Here is a 19,124-nt window from a genome sequence, read left to right on the forward strand (position 1 = left end):
TACCTGAAATATTCAATAGAGAACTCTTTAAGGGTTGCAGGAGCCACTTTCTCAGTAATGGTTCCTTTTAAACTGTTATCTATGACGGTCTTTCTCTGATCAGGGGACAAGCTGATCAGGCTCTAAAAAAGGGAAAACATTTTTATAAGACGTATTTCTACACGGCACTCCTGTTTTTCCCAAGTGGTTGAATATCCTTAGGACAACATCATGCTTACCCTGGGACAACATTTAATTCAACCAATCAGATTTCAGAAATAAGTTTACAGTTTATTTTAAATTTAATATTCCAACCAGGATTCGGTCCTTAATCTAGACCATTGTTTTTCACTTATCATTTCCCTCTGATTTTAGGGGTAAGTTATGGTTAGGGTTGGGGTTTGGTGTGGGTTTAGGTCTTATTTATAAAAATGTTGTCCTTAGGTCAACAAAATATGTTGTCCTGAGGACATCAACCACTTGGCAAAATCAGGTCGAGCATTTCTACACCGCCATTTTTTATTTAATGACAGTGACCAGTTTTGAACTTCACAAGTCTAAATTGCTTTTTAAGCACTGCATTAAACAAGCTTCAACTCATTAAAGTTCTCACCAGGACTTCATTGGTCGGCTTTGTAAGAGTAGGAAGAATAAAAACAGCATCTGCAGGGACTACACCGGTTTCTTTAGTTCGTTCATTCTTACCCTTCAACCAGCCACGATCAGCAGAAAACTCATCATCTTTAATAAGAAGAATGAGCTCTGCTTTCTTAAAGCTGAGAAATGTTCGATCATCTTGAAAAGAATCCAAACCATTTTCATTAGACAATAACATTAGATGAATTGATATATGGTAAATAATCAAATGTGCATTTTCACATATTTAAAACGTAAAAGAGAACATGTCTTTCTTATTTTGTGCCTGACCTTGTCTGTTTACTTCTTGTAGGGCAACGGCATATTGTGAACGCTCTATAAGGCCTGCTAGGAACATCGCTACCAAATCAGAGATGTCGGCAGCCATGACTGCATTCAGTGTGAAGTCTCCCTTCAGAGTTAACAAACACACAGACTTCCTATCTCTGGAAGAGACAGAGAGACTTACATTTTGAAAAAGGTATCACTCATGTTGTTGGCAAAATTGTCAACATGATACAATCTAAACATACAACAGTTTGTGCTAAACTGACCTAATAGTGTTTACCCCGGTGACATCAGGGTAAGACAGTACCAGAAGATTCTTTTCCCGTTCATCTAAGAATGTTATTCCAGTTGAGTTTATGGCAAGGATGAACTTGTTCTTGGGTAAAGCAGGACCTGAAAATTAAATTATCCAAGTTAACTTCACCTACAAAATTAGAATATGTTTTTTTCTGGGATTTATATGCAATAGTTATAGGATAGGAATACAAATAACTATAAGTAAATACTCATCAATTCATACCAGATAACTTGGCAACTTCAAAAAACTTTGAGAAGAACATGGACCACTTCTGGCGAGCATAGTCAACTACCTCTGCTTTCACATGAGCAGACTTGGTCCGAGAGTTTATAAATGGGCCCTTGTTAAAAAGATTATATACAAAATATTTTAAAGAAAAAGTTTTAATTTTCAATCAGTCTTTTTTCCATTTCAGTTAATATAAGTACTAAAATCTCTACCTGGACATGTGATGTGCTGACCATCTGGACCCATTTCGCCTCTGACTTGGCCTCCAACAGTTTGGAATTAATGCATTCCTGAACAACAGTCTTGGCATTCTCCATACTGCTGTCTGACCCATACTGCACATAGAAGTGCTTTGCTGCAAGTTCAACATAGTCTTCCTCCTGATAAACATGAATAACATTTATTTTTCTCAGTTATGCTCATGTACTTATTTTAGGACCTAAAGGAGTGGTTTCCAGACAGGGAGTAGATTAAGCCAGGCCTTGATTAAATTGAGACTATTTTGGCTATTTATACTGTAGCTCTATCAGATAGTACAGTGGAGACAGGAAATTGTGGGACGAGACTAGGTAACAGGGTAGGGTTGTACCAGCCATTCATAAGTTCTCTCTTAAATGTGAATGTAAAGTCAACACTAGAGACTTAGTAACTACTAGCTAGTTTGTAACTAAATCTGTATGTTATTCGGTTGCACTATTTGGTCTTAAGGCAGAACGTAGCTAGTAGTTCGTAAGCTCTCCGTAAAGTAATGCGTAGTCGCATAATATGACGTTTACCTTTAATTGTCCAATAGCAGCCTTTTAATTTGTGAGAAAAAGTTGTGTTGAAAGTTTTTAATTTCAAAACATTCTTGATTTAAACTTATTTTACCTCATATAATAACGGTAAAAAAATGGTATTAAGTAGAATACTACCTATCATGAATAACATATTTCCAATTAGATTAATAAACAATTGCTGATTAAAAACAATACAGCCTCATTAATGCAATAATAAATGACATGCAATATGGGTGAATTCATTTTACTGCCAACCGCCAATGAAATAAAAAGACGTGCACAAATATTTTTGACGTGCACAAGGCAGATATACAATACACACATGGAGGCGCGCTAGGACGGTTCTTGTTAGAGCCGTCAACAATTAAATGTCATCACATAATGTTCTCTATTTTAAAATGTAAGTTACTGTAAATGTCAGCATTATCATGTGTGTAAATAATTAAAGAATGTCGAGTGAAACAGGAGCTTATTCAGTTAGGTCAGTGACTCTGCTATTTTATTCCTACATTTACTCCTGACGGGAGGCATCCATAAATATTTAGTTTGTATGTAACATTACGCTTCAGCTATGTTGAATGGTGCAACTCAAAAATATTTAGTAGTGCGTAAGTTGTAACTTAGTGCCCATTTAAGTCAAAACTAGGGTAAGTTGTAGCTTACGCACAGCTGGTGCAACCGGCCCCAGGAGCAGGAAATGACCACGAGCTGGGATTTGAACACGGGTCGCCCTAAGTGCTATTGCGCAACATGTTGGTGCACAGACCACCGGTGCCTACAAATTAGGATTTTTACAAAGATGTTTTAAAACATTACTGATGTGCATCTTGAGACTTAACAAAGGCACTGATATATTTATGTCAGTTCAAGTAGTTTTCCGGTCTAACATTTATTTTAGTCTGGGACTACAGCAGGTTTAAACCCAGTCTGGTAAACTCCCAAAAATGTAAATTTTGTGGGGTTGTTTCGTGTTTGTTAGCTTTATTTTTTAAAAGTACCTTTATCAGATAAACGCATATACAATGTACTGTATTTTCATACAGGAACAAAAAAATTGACGATGCATTCTCAACAAAATAAATAAATAGGATGATTTTACACCGCACAATACCCTATCAGATTGTCCTATCAGTATAAAATGAACAGGTTATTTTAGTAGGACAATGTGTCGGGTAGGATGAAATGTCAAGACACCGGTCCATCTAGTCTATCTAACATCCCCGGCTTCAACTTTATGTTTCAATTGGAAATATATCAACTAGTGCTGCACGATTAATCACATCGCAATCGCAATCGCGATGTCAGCCTATGCGATTACATGACGGCAAAAATTGCGATTATATTAAAGAAACAAGTGCATTCGTGGACGTGACAATACATCCATTCGAAGTGATGTATGCCCATTTTCTATGCGAGAAAAAAAACGAGTTGTCTTGTGTGGCGGTGGCGCGTGTGCTTGGTCACGTGACTTGCGGGGCGCCGTGTGGAGACGGGAGAAAATGGATACGGAGCAGGCCGACACTGAACTAGTGCCCAGAAAAAATGCTACCTCTGTTATTTGGCAATATTTTGGCTTCAGGATATCAGACACTGAGCAGAGAGAGGTACTGTGCAGAATTTGCAAAACTAAAGTTGCTACATCTCGTGGCAACACGACAAATTTATATCAGCACCTGAAACAACACAGAGAAAAGTATGATGAATGCATGACGGTAAAAGCCAAGAGTAGTAAAGAGACCGAACAAAACAAAGCACAACCTGCGAGCAGAACAAAACAACACATAATTACAGATGTGTTTGCGAGTGTCACGCCATATGACAAGACATCGCAAAGATATAAAGAAATCACTGACTCCATCACGCACTGCTTGGCAAAAGACATGATGCCCATATACACCGTTAGCAAAGAGGGATTTCAGAAAATGATTCGCACATTGGACAAGAGATACCAGCTGCCCTCGCGAAACTATTTCTCTCAAGTTGCAATACCTGAGCTTTACAATAAGTGCCGTAGCGAGGTTCAACTAGAAATATCTACGGTGAAATTCTTTTCAACCACTACGGACCTTTGGTCAAGCAGGACGACGGAGCCATATATTAGCCTAACTGTACACTTTGTCGACGAGGAGTTTGAACTGAAAAGCCGTTGCCTGCAAACATCCTATTTCCCTGACGACCACACGGGAGAGAACATAGCCGCGGGTTTGAGAGAGGCACTGGCTGCATGGGACCTCTGTGAGAATGCTCAGGTCGCTGTCACTACAGACAACGGCAGTAACATCGTCAAAGCGGTGGCGCTTAATCACTGGATTAGGTTCCAGTGCTTTGGGCATAGACTTCATCTGGCCATCGGTAAGTTAAATTAATTTCTTATTTTCATATTTGATGCTACTGTACGTTCGAGAGGACAGCGATTAGCGTCGATTTAAGAATAAATCTAAATATACAGTATAGAAATAGGAGTGTCAAAGTTAACTAGAAATGGCCCATTTAATTTATTTTTCATGATTATTAGCAAGACACATAACTCTTAAAATGATTGTGTAACGGATACATCTGCCGCAGCTATGCCAATTACTAAACGTTTTATTTTATTTCCTTTCATCTTTCGTTAGATTGAGATTTGTGACTTGATATGAATATTAATAACTGTATTTGTTTGTTATAATTTTGTGTTACTGTTTTATGCATTAGTATGGAACTGAGCATGTTGTCAGAGTGTGAAACTGTGAATATTAAATGTTTTGCAAATGTCACTTTAGTAAGTTTGTCTTTTTTCACAAATTCTTCTCATTCACAGAAAATGCGCTGAAAGATAATGCACAATGCATTAGCAGGGCTACTGGGATATGTAGAAAGATTGTGGGCCACTTCTCCCATAGCTGGAAGAAAAGAGTGGCCTTGAAGGAAGCCCAAAGAGAACTCAACCTCCCAGAGCATGCCATGGTGACAGACTGCTCAACGCGATGGGGTTCCACTCAGAAGATGATAGCTAGAGTCCTGGAGCAGCAAAATGCCTTGTCCAAGGTTCTCTCTGCAGACCGCAAAGTGCGACACCTACTGCCCACATGGCAGGACCTGGAGGTCCTGGAATCTGTGAACAAGGCACTCAGCCCACTCCAGGACTTCACGGATGCCCTGTCAGGTGAACGATATGTAAGCATATCTTGTGTGAAACCTACTCTGCATCTTCTGAACACCTCAGTGCTAGCTGAAGAGGAAGAGGACACTAACCTGACCAAATCACTGAAATCAAAAATTCTGGCCTACCTCAACAAGAAATATGAAGACAGTGACACACAGGACCTGCTAAACATGTCTTCGTTCCTAGACCCAAGGTTTCGAACACAATACATCGCTGCAGAGGAGACCCAGACCTTAAAGGAACGAGTAATCTCGGAGTTGATAGTGAGTGAAATCACACTGTTAACCGGTAAGAATTACATGTAACAGATTTATAACATGCGTTTTTTTTATTTCAGGACATTCACCAGCAGCAGCCTGTAGCCCAAAGTACTGCAGCGATGGAGGATAGCCTGGAACTGGATGTAGAAAGTCCACCTGCTGCTAAATCCAGGAAAAAAAACCTGGCCAGTTTCTTTAAGAAAACCACAAGCACAACATCAACAGCATCATTTGATCCCATGGTGCTGTTTAGAGAAGCAGTAGCTGCTGAACTTAATGCTTACATTTACATGCCATGTGTTGTAGACCATGAAGAAGATCCACTGAAATGGTGGAAGAGTTACAAAATAAACTTCCCTAGGCTATGCAAACTAGCACAGAAATATCTGTGCACACAAGCAACAAGCTCTGCATCAGAGAGAGCTTTTAGCACTAGTGGTAATGTTGTATCGAATCATCGCTCCTGTCTGAAACCAGACAAGGTAGATATGCTTGTTTTTTTGGCAAAGAACCTCTCAAGCACTAAATAGAATGTTTTAGAACGAGGATTTGAATGTACAACCAGTTGGTCATTTAAAGTAACAACAAAGATTATAGAGGTTTAAGTTTTGAACCACACTTTTATATCCAGTTTCTTTTTTCAAAAGAGTTTATACAAGTATGTGTTACATCCTGCTTAAATGTCCGTTTGTTGGGATTATTTTCCTAAAAATCTGTATATCCGTATTTATGTTCTATTTGTTTTATTTACCTGTACTGTTGAGAAAATATATTTTTAAGTTAATTTATTCAGCAATGCAAAGATGTTACTGTTATTTAATTTGATAACATTTTATTTTAATTTGAAAACTTTGTGCATTTCTAGTTCTTGTTGCTAGTTTGTACTGTATATCTCAGTTGAGAAATACAAATTTCAGCATTTTCAGTTATCTGTGTGCATTTTCCTTGATAACAACCAAGTTGACTCTTTACACCCAGTTTATCGTATCGCAATCGCACATCGCAATTTTTACCTCAATAATCGCAATGTGACATTTTCCTCAAATCGTGCAGCCCTAATATCAACACAGGTTCACTAATAGCAACACTAATCCTCTATCTTAAGACAACGTAACTCATATTAAAATAGTCTCAGACACACCTTTTCACACTGGTACTCTCCATACTTCAGACCTCTGATGACCTGTCTGTAGATAAGGTCTGTGCTAACATTATCCTGGCTGCAGTCATGCCAAGGTGTGAAGATTTCTTTACGGAAGTAGAGACGCCAGGGGGCATGTTGCTCCTGCCCACCCTTTCTCTTTACTTCCTGTTCACACTGAGAGATAGCATCCATCACATGTTCTCTGCCACCACCCAGAGACCACACCTAGAGGAAGAGATACCATACTGTCCTGAACAGTAATATCTGGATTAAATATGCTTCCATAGTTGTAATAATTCAGGCACATGTGAGCAAATCTTAGTACAAGCCATGTACCTTGTCATACAAAGCCACATAAAGCGAGAAGCCAAATATGTCCTGAACTCTGACTTTTTGTGAGAGAACTTGGCAGACCTCTTTAGAAGTTGATGCAGAATCTACAGGTAAACTGACAGTTCTGCCATCCATCAGGGTGACTGAGATGGCAATGGGTTTCTTGGACTTTGTAGCCTGTTATTAAACAATAAGATCATGAATCATATAATCTATTTTATGATTTCTTCTACAGGTCATTAGGCACAAGGCCAACTTTCTGGAGCCTTAAGATAATATGGTATTAGTATTTTTACCTGGAGCTCCAGCCAGCTGGGAGGCTCGCCACGCACTCCATTGGAAACTGTGCGCCTTAGTCTTTCTGCACAGTATGGTGCATATCCCACAGGGCCAAACCGAAGAAAACTTTGCAGGTACTGTAAGGAAATGAGAAGATATTTAGAGCAACACAATGAAGTGTCGAATTAAATGTGATACCCCACATATTAAGAGTTGCAATATGCATCAAAGTGTTTAACAGAGAATAGTTCTTTAATCACCTTAATAAAGCGCTCAGTAGGAGGGAAGATGCCCAAGCAGATCGACAGAAGGATCCAGCCACGGAAGAAGCTTCCACGACTAGGGTTTTCCTGGAGCTGTTTACAGATCTGACAGTAGATTTCATCCCTAAAAACATAGATATGCTAAGGATGATTAATAGGAAAAACATCTGGCCACTAAATAATAGATTTCATTATTTTAAATTACAACCTAAGGTCACGTCTGACAATGGCATATCCAACTATGATATGCAGCTTTTCAAGAGATGTCATTGGGCGGTCCAGAGTAAGTTCATCTCCATTCATTTCATCTTCTTCGCTAACGGTTTGCACAGTTGGTGGTTTTGAAACTTCTGACCCATCCCCGACCTTCATATGAAGAATTCAAGAATCAAGATAAAAATGTAAAAATATTTATTTATTTGACAAAGATGATGATCAAATAAAAAAATGTGCAATAATAATAGTGAGTGCCATTACAGATTTGTAATATTCTTGTTGGTCTCACCTCTTCTAAAATGATAGATGGTTTTCTACTAGACCTTCTGTTTGGTGGATCCCTCACTGGTGTTGTGGAGGTCTTTCTGTTTTGGGACATTAGATCAGTGAAAGTAGAGCCCTTTCTGTTTTTCTGCTCTGGTATAGCAGATAATTTGCGGTTTGGAAGCTCCTCTGAGACACTTGATGCTTTTCTGTTTCGAGATAGAATGTCTGTAAAAGTTGAAGCCTTTCTTTTGCCAGTAGCCTCATCAGAAATAGTAACACTCCTGTCCTGTGTGTTTCTTGAATTTCGCAGCCTCTGAAAATTATGAGATGTAAATACAACATATTCTTTGTGTATTTTCAAGTAATTCAAACAGAAGGAAAATATGTTGGCAGGTGTATAGTGTTGAAAAAACATCACTGTTGAGTCATTATAAACAGGAAGCCGCTCACCTGGTCCAGGCCCACCATATGGCTGAGGCGTCTACCTTGTCGAGAGGCCACATCTTTCTGAAGCGAGCGATCAGCTAACCCTGGTTCATTTCTAGAGATCTTTTGAACTTTTGGTTCAGGAAGATCACCCATAAATCTTAAAATCATCCACCAAACTGTTAAGGAAGCCTGTTGGGAAGAGCAGTAGTAATATTAAGTGGTGAGTTACAATGTGTTACACTCTACACTCTTAAAATAAAGGTGCTTCACGGTGCCATAGAAGAACCTTTTTTGTCTAAATGGTTCCATCAAGAACCTTTAACATCCAAAGAACCTTTCAGTTTCACAAAAGGTTCTTTGTGGAATCATTGTGTGTATGAAGCATGCCAGCACAATAATAAGGTATATAAAACGCAAAAAAAAAAAACGAATTAACTAAAGATTGGAAAAGGCTTTACCAGAACATCATTTTCATCCTCATGGTAAAGCAAAGGCTGACGTATTCTCTGACGAATATGTATAGGTGTAGCAGTGCCCTGGAAGTACATCGAAGCAAATTTGGAAAAAGAGTACTCATCCAAATCATCATAGTCTTCCTCTGGAATTTCCATTAGTGGAGCATCATCCAGATCCACCTCCTCAAGGACTGCCCGTTTACTCTCCAAATCCTAAGCAAACGTAAACAAGAGTTCCCAGCTATCACCAGACACAATTAATCTTATTGTTAATGTTCTACTTCTTTTAAAAGTCTTGATCTCTGACCTCAAAGCCAGCAGGTGCCTGGCCTTCCTGTCCTCCAACCATGCTAGGCAAGAAGCCAAAAATATCATCCACCATTTCCTGGTCAGTGATAGACTCTAGCTGTTCAGCTGCCTCTCTTTCTCTTTTCTGATGCAGGACATACTCTAACTTCTTTTGTCTCTCTAGAACAGCAAGCTCTTCAGCCCTGCGTTCCTGAAGTGAAAGTAAATCCTACAAACAACACGAAGCACAGTTATGATACACCAGCCAGATCAAAGAGGTGTGATATATCAATAATTATGTGATCATCCATCCAAATATGGTATGTCTATCCATCAGGAAACAGCTTACATCTCTCTTCAACTTCTTGACCGCCCTTCTGGCTAGAGTTCCCCTGGTGTAAGCCTGGAGGAGCATCACTGCCTTTTGCTTTCGTTTCCACTCCTTTCTCATCAGATAGCCACGGGTCTGAGCCTGAAGCAGCAAAGTTGCCTGTTGCTTTTGTTTATATTGCCAGGCCATCTGCCGAGATCGCACTTGAGCCTGCAGACGGGCAAAACCCAACTGGACCTGCAGAAAGAGAATTGACACACTACATAAGAATCTACACTTTCCCACATATTTTGTTGAGCAACAGTCCACTGTTAGGTCAATACTAGTGTGGGCTCTGCAAAAGGACCCTTTGAGGGCTCATGACGACTACAACCCTCAACTGTGTGAGCCATAAGAATACAAGACTACATCAAGTACATCATTTGAGATCATTTAAGGCAATCCTGTACATTTACTTGCAACAATTTTCATACGAAGTTGTCTCTCTTTCCCTTCAGAGGAACATGAAGTGACATCACTCTGTAGCCAGAGGACAGCTTACCACTCTGTAAAGTTTTCTGACTTTGTGTCCACGCCAGTATTTCTGTATGACCACAGCTGCTGCTCTCTTTTTCAGGAACGCTTTCCTGGAGCATCACAAAATGGCGATTAAACCAGTGTGATAAATTTCTCTAGAAACATGTCAGAGATCATCTTTTAATCTTATACCTGTATTTGAATCCTCTGAGGACTTTTTGAATAAGAAGTGCTTTCTCGTTCAAAGCTTTGTCTCGTGCCATTTCCAAAACTGTATCGTGGCAATCCTGACAAATAAATATAGCAGGTTAGAACTGGAGTGCCTTTACAATTCTACAGCTATAACTGTAAAATTCATCTCAGTACCTTCAGAAACACTTTGGTTTTGCCAATCCTCCAATCATCTTCAATCAGCACATTCTCACAGATGCTTTCACAACATTTCTTGACACTCTCCTTTAACCAATCAAATGGTATTTTAACACAGACAGCTAAACAGTAAGAAGTTTAACATAGATAGAGGAAAGGTCACCCAAAAATGAAATTTTATCATTTTTTACTTAACCTCATGTTGTTCTACACAATGAAAGCAAATGGGGCCTGCAGTCAATCCATATATTTATTTATTTATTCTCAACACCCTTCAAGCATCTATGGGCTATACTCGTGCCGAGAACCAGTTACCCTTACACAAGTCAGTTTACAGAAATTGATCCACACAAGTTGGGGGAGAGACCATCTTTAATTGTCAATCCATACATAAAAGGCACCAACTAGTCCTTATGGCCATATGTCTACATACTTCAAGCCTCCTGAAGCCATACGACAAAATTTCAGAAAACTTGCTTGACAGTGTTACTCTGTAATAAACAACTCCTTTTGGAAAAATGAAAACCATGCTTTTAAAAGACATTAGTAGTAAATGACAACTGTTTCATTTTCAATACTGTTTCCATACCAAACACAAATTAATATTCAATAACATTAAATCAAGCATTTCTCACAGTTTTGGGATCACAAACACTGGACTTCAGTAGGACACGGTAGCGATCCAGGAACTCGTCAAATGTGTGGCGGATGGGATAGCCAGCTTTCCTTATGCGGATAGTCTCCATCATGCCGGAGTAACGAAGCTGACGAATGCACAGCTCCCTGTCAAAAAGCTGAAACAGAAATATGGAACTGTACAAACTAAAATCCTTTCAGTACTGGGAATATAAAACAAAGACAGAACTGATTGTGATCTCGGAAAACCTTTTAACACAACCTCTCCATTCATTTAAGCTCCTCAACCATACAGTAACTCCTTCCAGGAGAGCCAGGAACCTTGGTGACTGATGACAATTTAAGCTTTACAGACCATATCGCTAGAATGGTACAGTCCTACAGATTTGCCTTTAGATGAGGAAACCCTTTCCTATCAGAGCATGTTACACAAGTCCTTGTCCAAGCTCTGGTTCTATCCAGACTTTACTATTGTAATGCTCTCCTGGCTGGCTTTCCAACAAGTACTGTGAAACCTCTGAAAATGATCCAGAATGCAAGCGCAAGACTGGTCTACTCTAAACTGAGCCAAAGAGAACACACAAATTTAAGGCTCCGATGTTTGCTTACAAGATAACCACTGGCTCTGCATCCCTACGAAATCTCACTAATTCAGACCTATGTGCCCTTTCATTCTACTAGTGAACATCCCAAAAATACAGAAAATCATATTCATACATTTTTCTTGACTGTTCACCACTGGTGTAATAACTTGCCCATCTCAACCAAAGCAGCTGAATCTTTATCCATCTTCAAGAAACAGCTAAAGACCCATATTTTTCCTCAACACCTGAGCCAGTAATACTAGCACTTACTTATTTATTTTTCTATTCTATACTTGTTTTCATTAAAAAAGTTATGTGTACTGTGCTAGACTAACTGGGACCTTCTTGCCTTTTTTGGTGATTGCTTAGTTCTCATCTGTAAATTGCTTAAAAGCATCTGATACATGATTAAAATGTGATGCAAATTAAATTGTACCAATATAGATTTTGGGTTAAAAGACGAATAGATAAACTGTACTTACCATAGGCTTCTTGTAGTCATTGGGTTTGATACAGCGAATAAAGAAAGGCTGACAGGCAGTTAGAGTCTTCATTAAAGAGTCCAATGACTGACGAAACTGACCAGTTAATGTGGGAACCTGCTTCTTTGAACCCGACTCTGATGTTTGCTGAGGGAGCGGCAAACAATATGGCAAGAAAATGAAGACCCGTGATTTGATCAGACTAATGTTTAAAGTATGTGGACACTTCATTCTAATTAAAGAGTTTGGTTAGACCCCTTAATTTACATGGAATGGTCTTATTAGTAATATACAATTAAATTGTAGAGCTTAGTGGATTTCCAACTTGGTGACCTTGAAGGAAGGGGTTTAGTGTGGCCTGCATAAAACCTAGACCACCTTGGAAAGCCTGACTTTTGCATACCTAAATGGATGGATAAAATGCCTGTAAAGTTATTCCCAAAGACACGAAATTGTTAGGAAGGACCAATTCCCTATTAAAAGCCATGATTTTGAAATAAAATCAACAATCACTACTAGGTGTGATGTCAGGCTGTCCACATACTTTTAAGTCATTTAATGGTCTAAATACTGATATAAGATATATATTCGAATGATTTTAGTCACTAGCTATTTTTAGCTTACCCGGAGTGAGTTTTTTGGGGTTACAATTATGTGACTGGTAGTAGTTTTTCCATCTGCGGTGCTAAGCTCATTGTGGAATATTTGGTTTAGGAGCTTATTTGATGATGTTTGCACTAACTGAATGATATCACCACTCAGAGCATCTCTGTTCTTCTCAAGAAAACCTATATCAAAGCACATGATAACAAAGATCCTTTATTAGATCCTAGATCCTTTACATTAGATCATGTAAAACCCAAATACAACAATGAAGTCCTGTAGCCCAATCATACCTTTTGAGTCATAGTAGACAGGTCCAGCAAAATGCAGGATTCCAAACTTTGTGTCATGATTATTCTTTGGAGATATATAAATATCATCCTTCCCATGAACTTGATTCATTTTGTTGAGCATGGTAGTGTCTGTGCCCTAAACAAATATCACAGACTGGTAAAAAATAAGCAGCAAACTACAGGTTTTCAATGGTGGATACACTGTAAAACTTTGCTGTAGTTTTGCAGAAGGTTTGCCAGTAACTTACTATAGATTTAATTACTACTTTCATATTAGTACTGTTTTCAATTCGGGTTATACTTTACTTTAATCAAAATTTTAAAAAAAGCAAGAAGATACTGGTCTCATTACTGGCATTAGCACAGCAACACTGCAAAAATGACATGTTTTCTATTAAAAACTATTTAAAACTTCTTAAATTACGATACATTTATGTAACAAGAAAGATGACCTAAGATATTTAGTCTTGTTTTATGAAAGATTTAAACATGTAAGAACTAGGTAAGTTTGTGTTTACAACAAAATTGTAAATTCAATCTACAGTAAGTTGCAATATAGCAAAACGTTTTACAGTATAGATATTGGAATTCAAGCATCTGGAAGGCTCATGAACACAATATTACAATTGCAGATATGAGATTAGAGACCAATAATCACATACTCATAATAAACAAATGATAAAGGCAAGTCTACTTTGTAAACAAGGGCAACTATATTTTATAACCTTAGGGAAGTGACTCTCTTCATCAATAAGGGAAAGAATGTTGAGAGACTTTATGGCCAGGACATCGAGTGTGCGTTGGTTGTCGCTGAAATCAATGTTCTTCCATACTATGTCTTCACGGGCATATTCTTGCTGTTCAAGTTTGAAGACATGTTTCACAAAGAACTGCTGAAGCTGCTCATTGGCAAAGTTAATGCAGAGCTGTTCAAAGCTACAGGGATCACATACAAAATTAAAATAATATTTTACCTTATCATTTACTCATCCTCATGTCTGTCAAAAATTCCAATTTTTTGATCTACATAAATATTCATTCCGGTTGGGGATGACATGAAAATAAGTAAATGATCATTTAACTTTAAATGTTTTTGTAAAATACATTATACATTACATTATACATTAACAATAGATAAATCTCATAAAACATTTAAATTACAAACCTGTTGTTTTTGAAGTTTTCAAATCCGAAAATGTCCAACAAGCCAATTGAAAGTCGGACGTGTTTGAGGTCATCAGGAGGTGGTTTGTAAATGGCGCTGTTTATTTTCTCTACAATCCACACAAATAGCTTTCCATAGATGGCCTGCGCACAGAAATAATTTGAGAACTGCACACTGATAAAGATCTGACATAAACCAAATTTACATTCAGTTGCACAACCTTTACAAAAGCATCTCTGCCGTCCATGGCTTGTGCTGGGGTGAGAGGTTTAGACACGCTCTCCCTGTTTGTCATCAAAGATCGTTGTGTTAAACTCACATCCAGGGCTTTTGGGGCTACCTACAAAAAAAAGGACACTGGGCTTGAGTGTGCTGTGGGCATATACAATGTTTTTATTAGTATATAAGGGAAATATACTGAAGTTTAAAAATGACCTCTAATAACTGTGCAGCCATGCTGAAATGAGAAGATGTGAGTACATCACAGCCCTCCAGGTTGTTCATCATGGTTTCTTAAAAACAGAATATGAAAATAAAGTCCAAATAGACACTTTACTTCAGTTTTTGTCTTTTTGGTAATTTGCTATTGATTTCTCCTCACCCTCAAAGTCTACATTCCCCAGGTGGAGAATGGCAGCCAGCAGCTTGTTAATTTCCCATGTGTCATTTTCTGTAAATGTTAGGATTTTCATTGCTGAACGGAAGCTGGCGTACTCCTTTATGTCATCCCGTCCTTCACAGGTAGTGCAATTACCCTAATCCAACATAACCATGGTTTATTTAACAGTTACACATGACGTTTAATTTAACAATTACCTTCTTGTTAATATTACAGTTGTGGACCATTTCAGAACAAAATAATGAATTTCCTTTTATATTCTGATAGATTTTTTTTTAAATTGAATTTAGCTAGTAAACAAGATGTATAATTGTATTCCAAAGTACACATTATCCTCCAACCCATACAACATGGGTAATTTGTCCCATCCTTCAAATACACCCCCATAGGAGCATTTTTTTAATTAGTGCCTATCGGCAGCACATTATCATCACTATAGAAACCTTGATGTTTTGTGGTGTTTAATGTAAACGTTAAAAGCTTGGTGAAGTTCCGGTCGCTTGGTTAGAGCATCGCTTTGGCAGCACAAGACTAGCTGCTTTGATCCCCAGAACAAACTAATTAAATATATTAATTGAATGCAAGTCGCTTAACCAAAGGGTCTGTCAAATACATATACACTCCTGAACAAAATCTTAAGGCACTTCTTATCTTACCATTACAAGTATTTCGCATTTCTTGCTGGTGGATCGTAACCAGGTTGTAAGTACTGCTTCAAAATGACAAAACAAGAAACAGGTACAAGAGACAAAAAACAGGGAGTAGGCAATTTATTGGCTGTTCATTAGCTTAAGACCATAGACTTAAAAAGTTCAAATCTGCGCAAAAATATGGCTTTCATGTCATTGTTCTTCAGGCAGTGACACTGTCATGATCTCCTTATGGCAAAGACAAAAATGCTTTCTGTCTTTGAACGTGGCAGGATTGTTGAGCTGCACAAGCAAGGGCTCTCGCAACGTGCCATCGCTGCCAAGGTTGGATGCAGTAAGACAGTCATTGCAAATTTCTTAAAAGATCCTGAGAGTTATGGGACAAAAAAGTCAAGTGGTAGACCCAAAAAAATTCCCCTGCACTGAGCCGGAGGATCCGACAGGCTGTCCGTGAAGACACAGGCCGATCTTCAACCCAAATTAAGGCCCTTACTGATGCTGACTGCAGCCCAATAACCATAAAACGGCATCTGCGAGAGAAGGGCTTCAAGAACAAAAAAACGTCTTCAAAAGCCACGTCTTCTTCCACGCCACAAACTTGCCCGTTTGGAATTTTCAAGGGAGCACCAAACATAAGACATTGAAAGGTGGAAGAAAGTTTTATTCTCTGATGAGAAAAAAATTAACCTGGACGGTCCTGATGGCTTCCAACGTTACTGGCATGACAAGGAGATCCCACTGGAGATGTTTTCTATGCGGCACAGTGGAGGAGGCTCAGTTATGATCTGGGGTGCTTTTTTCATCAATGGGAAAAAGGAGCTTCAGGTTGTGCAGGGGCATCAAACGGCGGCTGGCTATGTGGACATGTTGCAGCGGGCATCCCTCTTGACTGAGGGCCCTCTTCTGTGCGGTAAGTACTGGGTCTTTCAACAGGACAACGCTGCAGTTCACAATGCCCGCCTGACAAAGGACTACTTCCAGGAGAATAACATCACTCTTTTGGACCATCCCGCTTGTTCCCCTGATCTAAATCCCATTGAGAACGTTTGGGGATGGATGGCAAGGGATGTTTACGAAAACGGACGTCTGTTCCAGAACGTGGATGCCCTTCGTGAAGCCATCTTCACCACATGGAGCAACATTCCCACCAGCCTCCTGGAAACAGTCGCATCAAGCATGCCAAAACGAGTATTTGAAGTGATCTACAAGAACGGTGGGGCTACTCACTACTGAGTCCATTTTTGTCACTTTTAGTTCTGTTGTGTTTTTTTGGGATATGGTCTTAAACTTTTGATCAGCTGATGAACAACCTGTTTGAGTTTAAATGAAGTTGTCAATAAATTGCCCACTCTCTGTTTTTTGTCTCTTGCTCCTGTTTCTTTCAAAATTGAGTTAAGGCTTGAAATGGGCTTTGTGACATCTGTTCTGTCTTGTGTCTCCTGGAAACAAGAGGGTCAAAATTGCAGTAACTGGCTGCAATGACTGGCTGGTGTGAAAACTTTAAAGGCATTTCTCAGTTTCACTATTTGCGTAGTTACTGCACTGAACAGGTCAAATAAAACGACGTAACATACAACACGAGACAGTCATGTTTTTAACCGTGGCCCTGTTTACACCTGGTATTACAATGCGTTTTGGTCGATCAACTCACGAGGGGACGTCATAATAGACCACTGGCACAAATTACCTACGGGGTTGTTTTTTTAAGGACAGGATCACATATTTAGAACATTACAAAAATTATATTATATTCATGTTATTAATATTAATACAACAACAACCTGAAACATTTATAAATGATAACTTTCATTAAATGATAGACTATTCAAAATACAATACAATACAATGAAAATATAAACAATTAAAAATGATTTGATTATTTTTGTTTTGTCACAGAACTTGTGAAGTTCTATGAAATTAAAGTGTTACTATGTTAAATGATCTTGGAACTGCAATAAAAAAAATCCTCTTTGTGTCAATTTCAATTCCAATGTTAAACTGAAATTACATTAGTGTAAGTTCTTACATTAGTGTCCAACCCTGGTTCATATTAATTCTTTACCTTAACAAAATTTACAAGTATAAATAAAGAGTGGTCAAGATTACAATGATCAATACCATGGTGAGATAGTTATATTCCGTGGCATGTCCTAGAGACAGGATCTTCTTTTGGTCAAGTGGCATACCCAGCAGCATGCAGTAAAAGATGTGGTAGTTTCTCTCTTCTGCTGCCTGTGCCAAACATACTATTGCTTATTTGTAGTTCAGGATGACATCAATGACTTTGGTTTAATTGTCTCGAAGTAAATAAAAACATAATAGAATTTTATTGCATCTTTGTTCATTCATCAGGGCGGCTTACCTGTCGACAAACACGTGATTTCTCAAGCAGGTACTGTTCAATGCGGGCACCCTCTATTGCTCCATTTTTGGTAAAGTGGATCTCTACGTATTTTCCGAAACGGCTTGAGTTGTCATTGCGGATGGTTTTGGCATTACCAAAGGCTACAAAATAAGAATTGACCTGAATGTTAAAATGGTTCCTAGAAGTACCTGGAGAACATACAGTACATTATTTATTTCTTTAAATACATGTTGCTCACACAAACACATAACTTTACCTTCTAGGATAGGGTTGGCCTCTAGAATCTGCTGCTCAACCCAGGAGCGCTGTCCACTTACAGCTGCAAGAAACTGCAGCAATAGTTTGGTGCTCTCTGTTTTTCCAGCTCCAGACTCCCCACTGGTCAACAGAACACACCCAGAGACTCTCAGATTATGTCAAACAGATAACACTAACACAACATAAGGCAGATGTTTGATACTACAGGGCAAATACAACTGTTAGTAGATTAGTCTGTACCTTGTGCCATTTCCCATATACTGTATATTACTGTGGTCTTAAAAGGACTGTCAAATGACTTTGAAAGCTGTCCTTTCAAGCAAAAAGCAAGCAATTTGTCCTAATGCATCTTACAGTAAAATGAGCAGAAAAGTTCAAACAAGGTAATGTGTTTAAAGTAATGAATAGCCAATGAAAAATTGTTATCTCAGAACCTAATAATGCAGCACTGGTCTTTGCGATTCCGGCGCATGTTGAAGTAACAGCTGTCTGCGATGCAAAAGACATGTGGGGGAAGATCTCCCAGACGCCGGTCTGTGTACAGCTGTACCTGCTCTGGAGTGTAGATGGGTAACAGCTGGTAAGGATTCACTGCCACAAGAATAGACCCTGTATATGTCTGAAAGCAACAGCCAGTGAATAAATTATCTGAAAATCTCAAATAATTTAGGTGTGATGCAGAATAACACATTTACAATGAGATAAATAACATGTGATTAAGCAGTGTAACAAACATGAAAGAATTTGTGAACATTTCTAATAAATAAGCAAATCCGCGTTGTATCTCAGAAATATAGCTAGAATCAGATGTTTTGTCTCAAGCCAAGATTTAGAGAAACTAGTTCATGCTTTCATCACCAGCAAGGTGGATTATATTGTGTAATTTCTAGGCACATTTCAATGTTTTTTACATGTATTGAGCACTGTTTTTCACCACAGTTATAAATGCACTTGATAAAATACCTT

At 38.5% G+C, this 19,124-nt stretch overlaps 2 protein-coding genes across 2 annotated transcripts in view; one reads left to right on the forward strand and one right to left on the reverse strand.

Moving 5' to 3' along the window:
• LOC130556700 (unconventional myosin-VIIa) overlaps positions 1-19,124 on the reverse strand; it is a 41,799-nt gene that overhangs the window by 17,141 nt on the left and 5,534 nt on the right. Inside the window, exons 4-35 of the mRNA XM_057337940.1 lie at positions 18,593-18,777; positions 18,157-18,278; positions 17,898-18,040; positions 17,654-17,767; positions 14,868-15,021; positions 14,702-14,778; positions 14,487-14,606; positions 14,267-14,409; positions 13,827-14,037; positions 13,102-13,237; positions 12,830-12,993; positions 12,206-12,352; positions 11,139-11,297; positions 10,501-10,590; positions 10,327-10,421; positions 10,160-10,244; positions 9,637-9,855; positions 9,307-9,516; positions 9,003-9,212; positions 8,566-8,733; positions 8,138-8,428; positions 7,841-7,998; positions 7,630-7,756; positions 7,387-7,506; positions 7,094-7,267; positions 6,755-6,982; positions 1,642-1,809; positions 1,424-1,541; positions 1,170-1,296; positions 907-1,061; positions 593-774; positions 4-122 (exon numbers count right to left, since the gene is read on the reverse strand). Of these exons, the coding sequence (XP_057193923.1) occupies positions 4-122; positions 593-774; positions 907-1,061; positions 1,170-1,296; positions 1,424-1,541; positions 1,642-1,809; positions 6,755-6,982; positions 7,094-7,267; positions 7,387-7,506; positions 7,630-7,756; positions 7,841-7,998; positions 8,138-8,428; positions 8,566-8,733; positions 9,003-9,212; positions 9,307-9,516; positions 9,637-9,855; positions 10,160-10,244; positions 10,327-10,421; positions 10,501-10,590; positions 11,139-11,297; positions 12,206-12,352; positions 12,830-12,993; positions 13,102-13,237; positions 13,827-14,037; positions 14,267-14,409; positions 14,487-14,606; positions 14,702-14,778; positions 14,868-15,021; positions 17,654-17,767; positions 17,898-18,040; positions 18,157-18,278; positions 18,593-18,777 (4,919 nt within the window). The remainder of the gene's footprint in view (positions 1-3; positions 123-592; positions 775-906; positions 1,062-1,169; positions 1,297-1,423; positions 1,542-1,641; positions 1,810-6,754; positions 6,983-7,093; positions 7,268-7,386; positions 7,507-7,629; positions 7,757-7,840; positions 7,999-8,137; positions 8,429-8,565; positions 8,734-9,002; positions 9,213-9,306; positions 9,517-9,636; positions 9,856-10,159; positions 10,245-10,326; positions 10,422-10,500; positions 10,591-11,138; positions 11,298-12,205; positions 12,353-12,829; positions 12,994-13,101; positions 13,238-13,826; positions 14,038-14,266; positions 14,410-14,486; positions 14,607-14,701; positions 14,779-14,867; positions 15,022-17,653; positions 17,768-17,897; positions 18,041-18,156; positions 18,279-18,592; positions 18,778-19,124) is intronic.
• On the forward strand, positions 3,422-6,663 carry LOC130556702 (E3 SUMO-protein ligase ZBED1-like). Its single transcript, XM_057337947.1, has 3 exons — positions 3,422-4,560; positions 5,009-5,616; positions 5,691-6,663. Exons 1-3 carry the CDS (start codon positions 3,618-3,620, stop codon positions 6,141-6,143), a joined length of 2,004 nt encoding a protein of 667 aa, XP_057193930.1. The 5' UTR covers positions 3,422-3,617; the 3' UTR covers positions 6,144-6,663.

This window comes from Triplophysa rosa, linkage group LG7 (assembly GCF_024868665.1).
Source record: "Triplophysa rosa linkage group LG7, Trosa_1v2, whole genome shotgun sequence".
In the NCBI taxonomy this organism is placed as follows: domain Eukaryota; kingdom Metazoa; phylum Chordata; class Actinopteri; order Cypriniformes; family Nemacheilidae; genus Triplophysa; species Triplophysa rosa.

Excerpts from the sequence above, each read along its gene's own strand:
- LOC130556702 (XM_057337947.1), top strand. The coding sequence starts at position 3,618 with ATGCGAGAAAAAAAACGAGTTGTCTTGTGTGGCGGTGGCGCGTGTGCT. Across the intron at positions 4,561-5,008 it reads TAGACTTCATCTGGCCATCG|AAAATGCGCTGAAAGATAAT; the intron begins GTAAGTTAAATT and ends TCTCATTCACAG. Across the intron at positions 5,617-5,690 it reads GAGTAATCTCGGAGTTGATA|GACATTCACCAGCAGCAGCC; the intron begins GTGAGTGAAATC and ends TTTTTATTTCAG.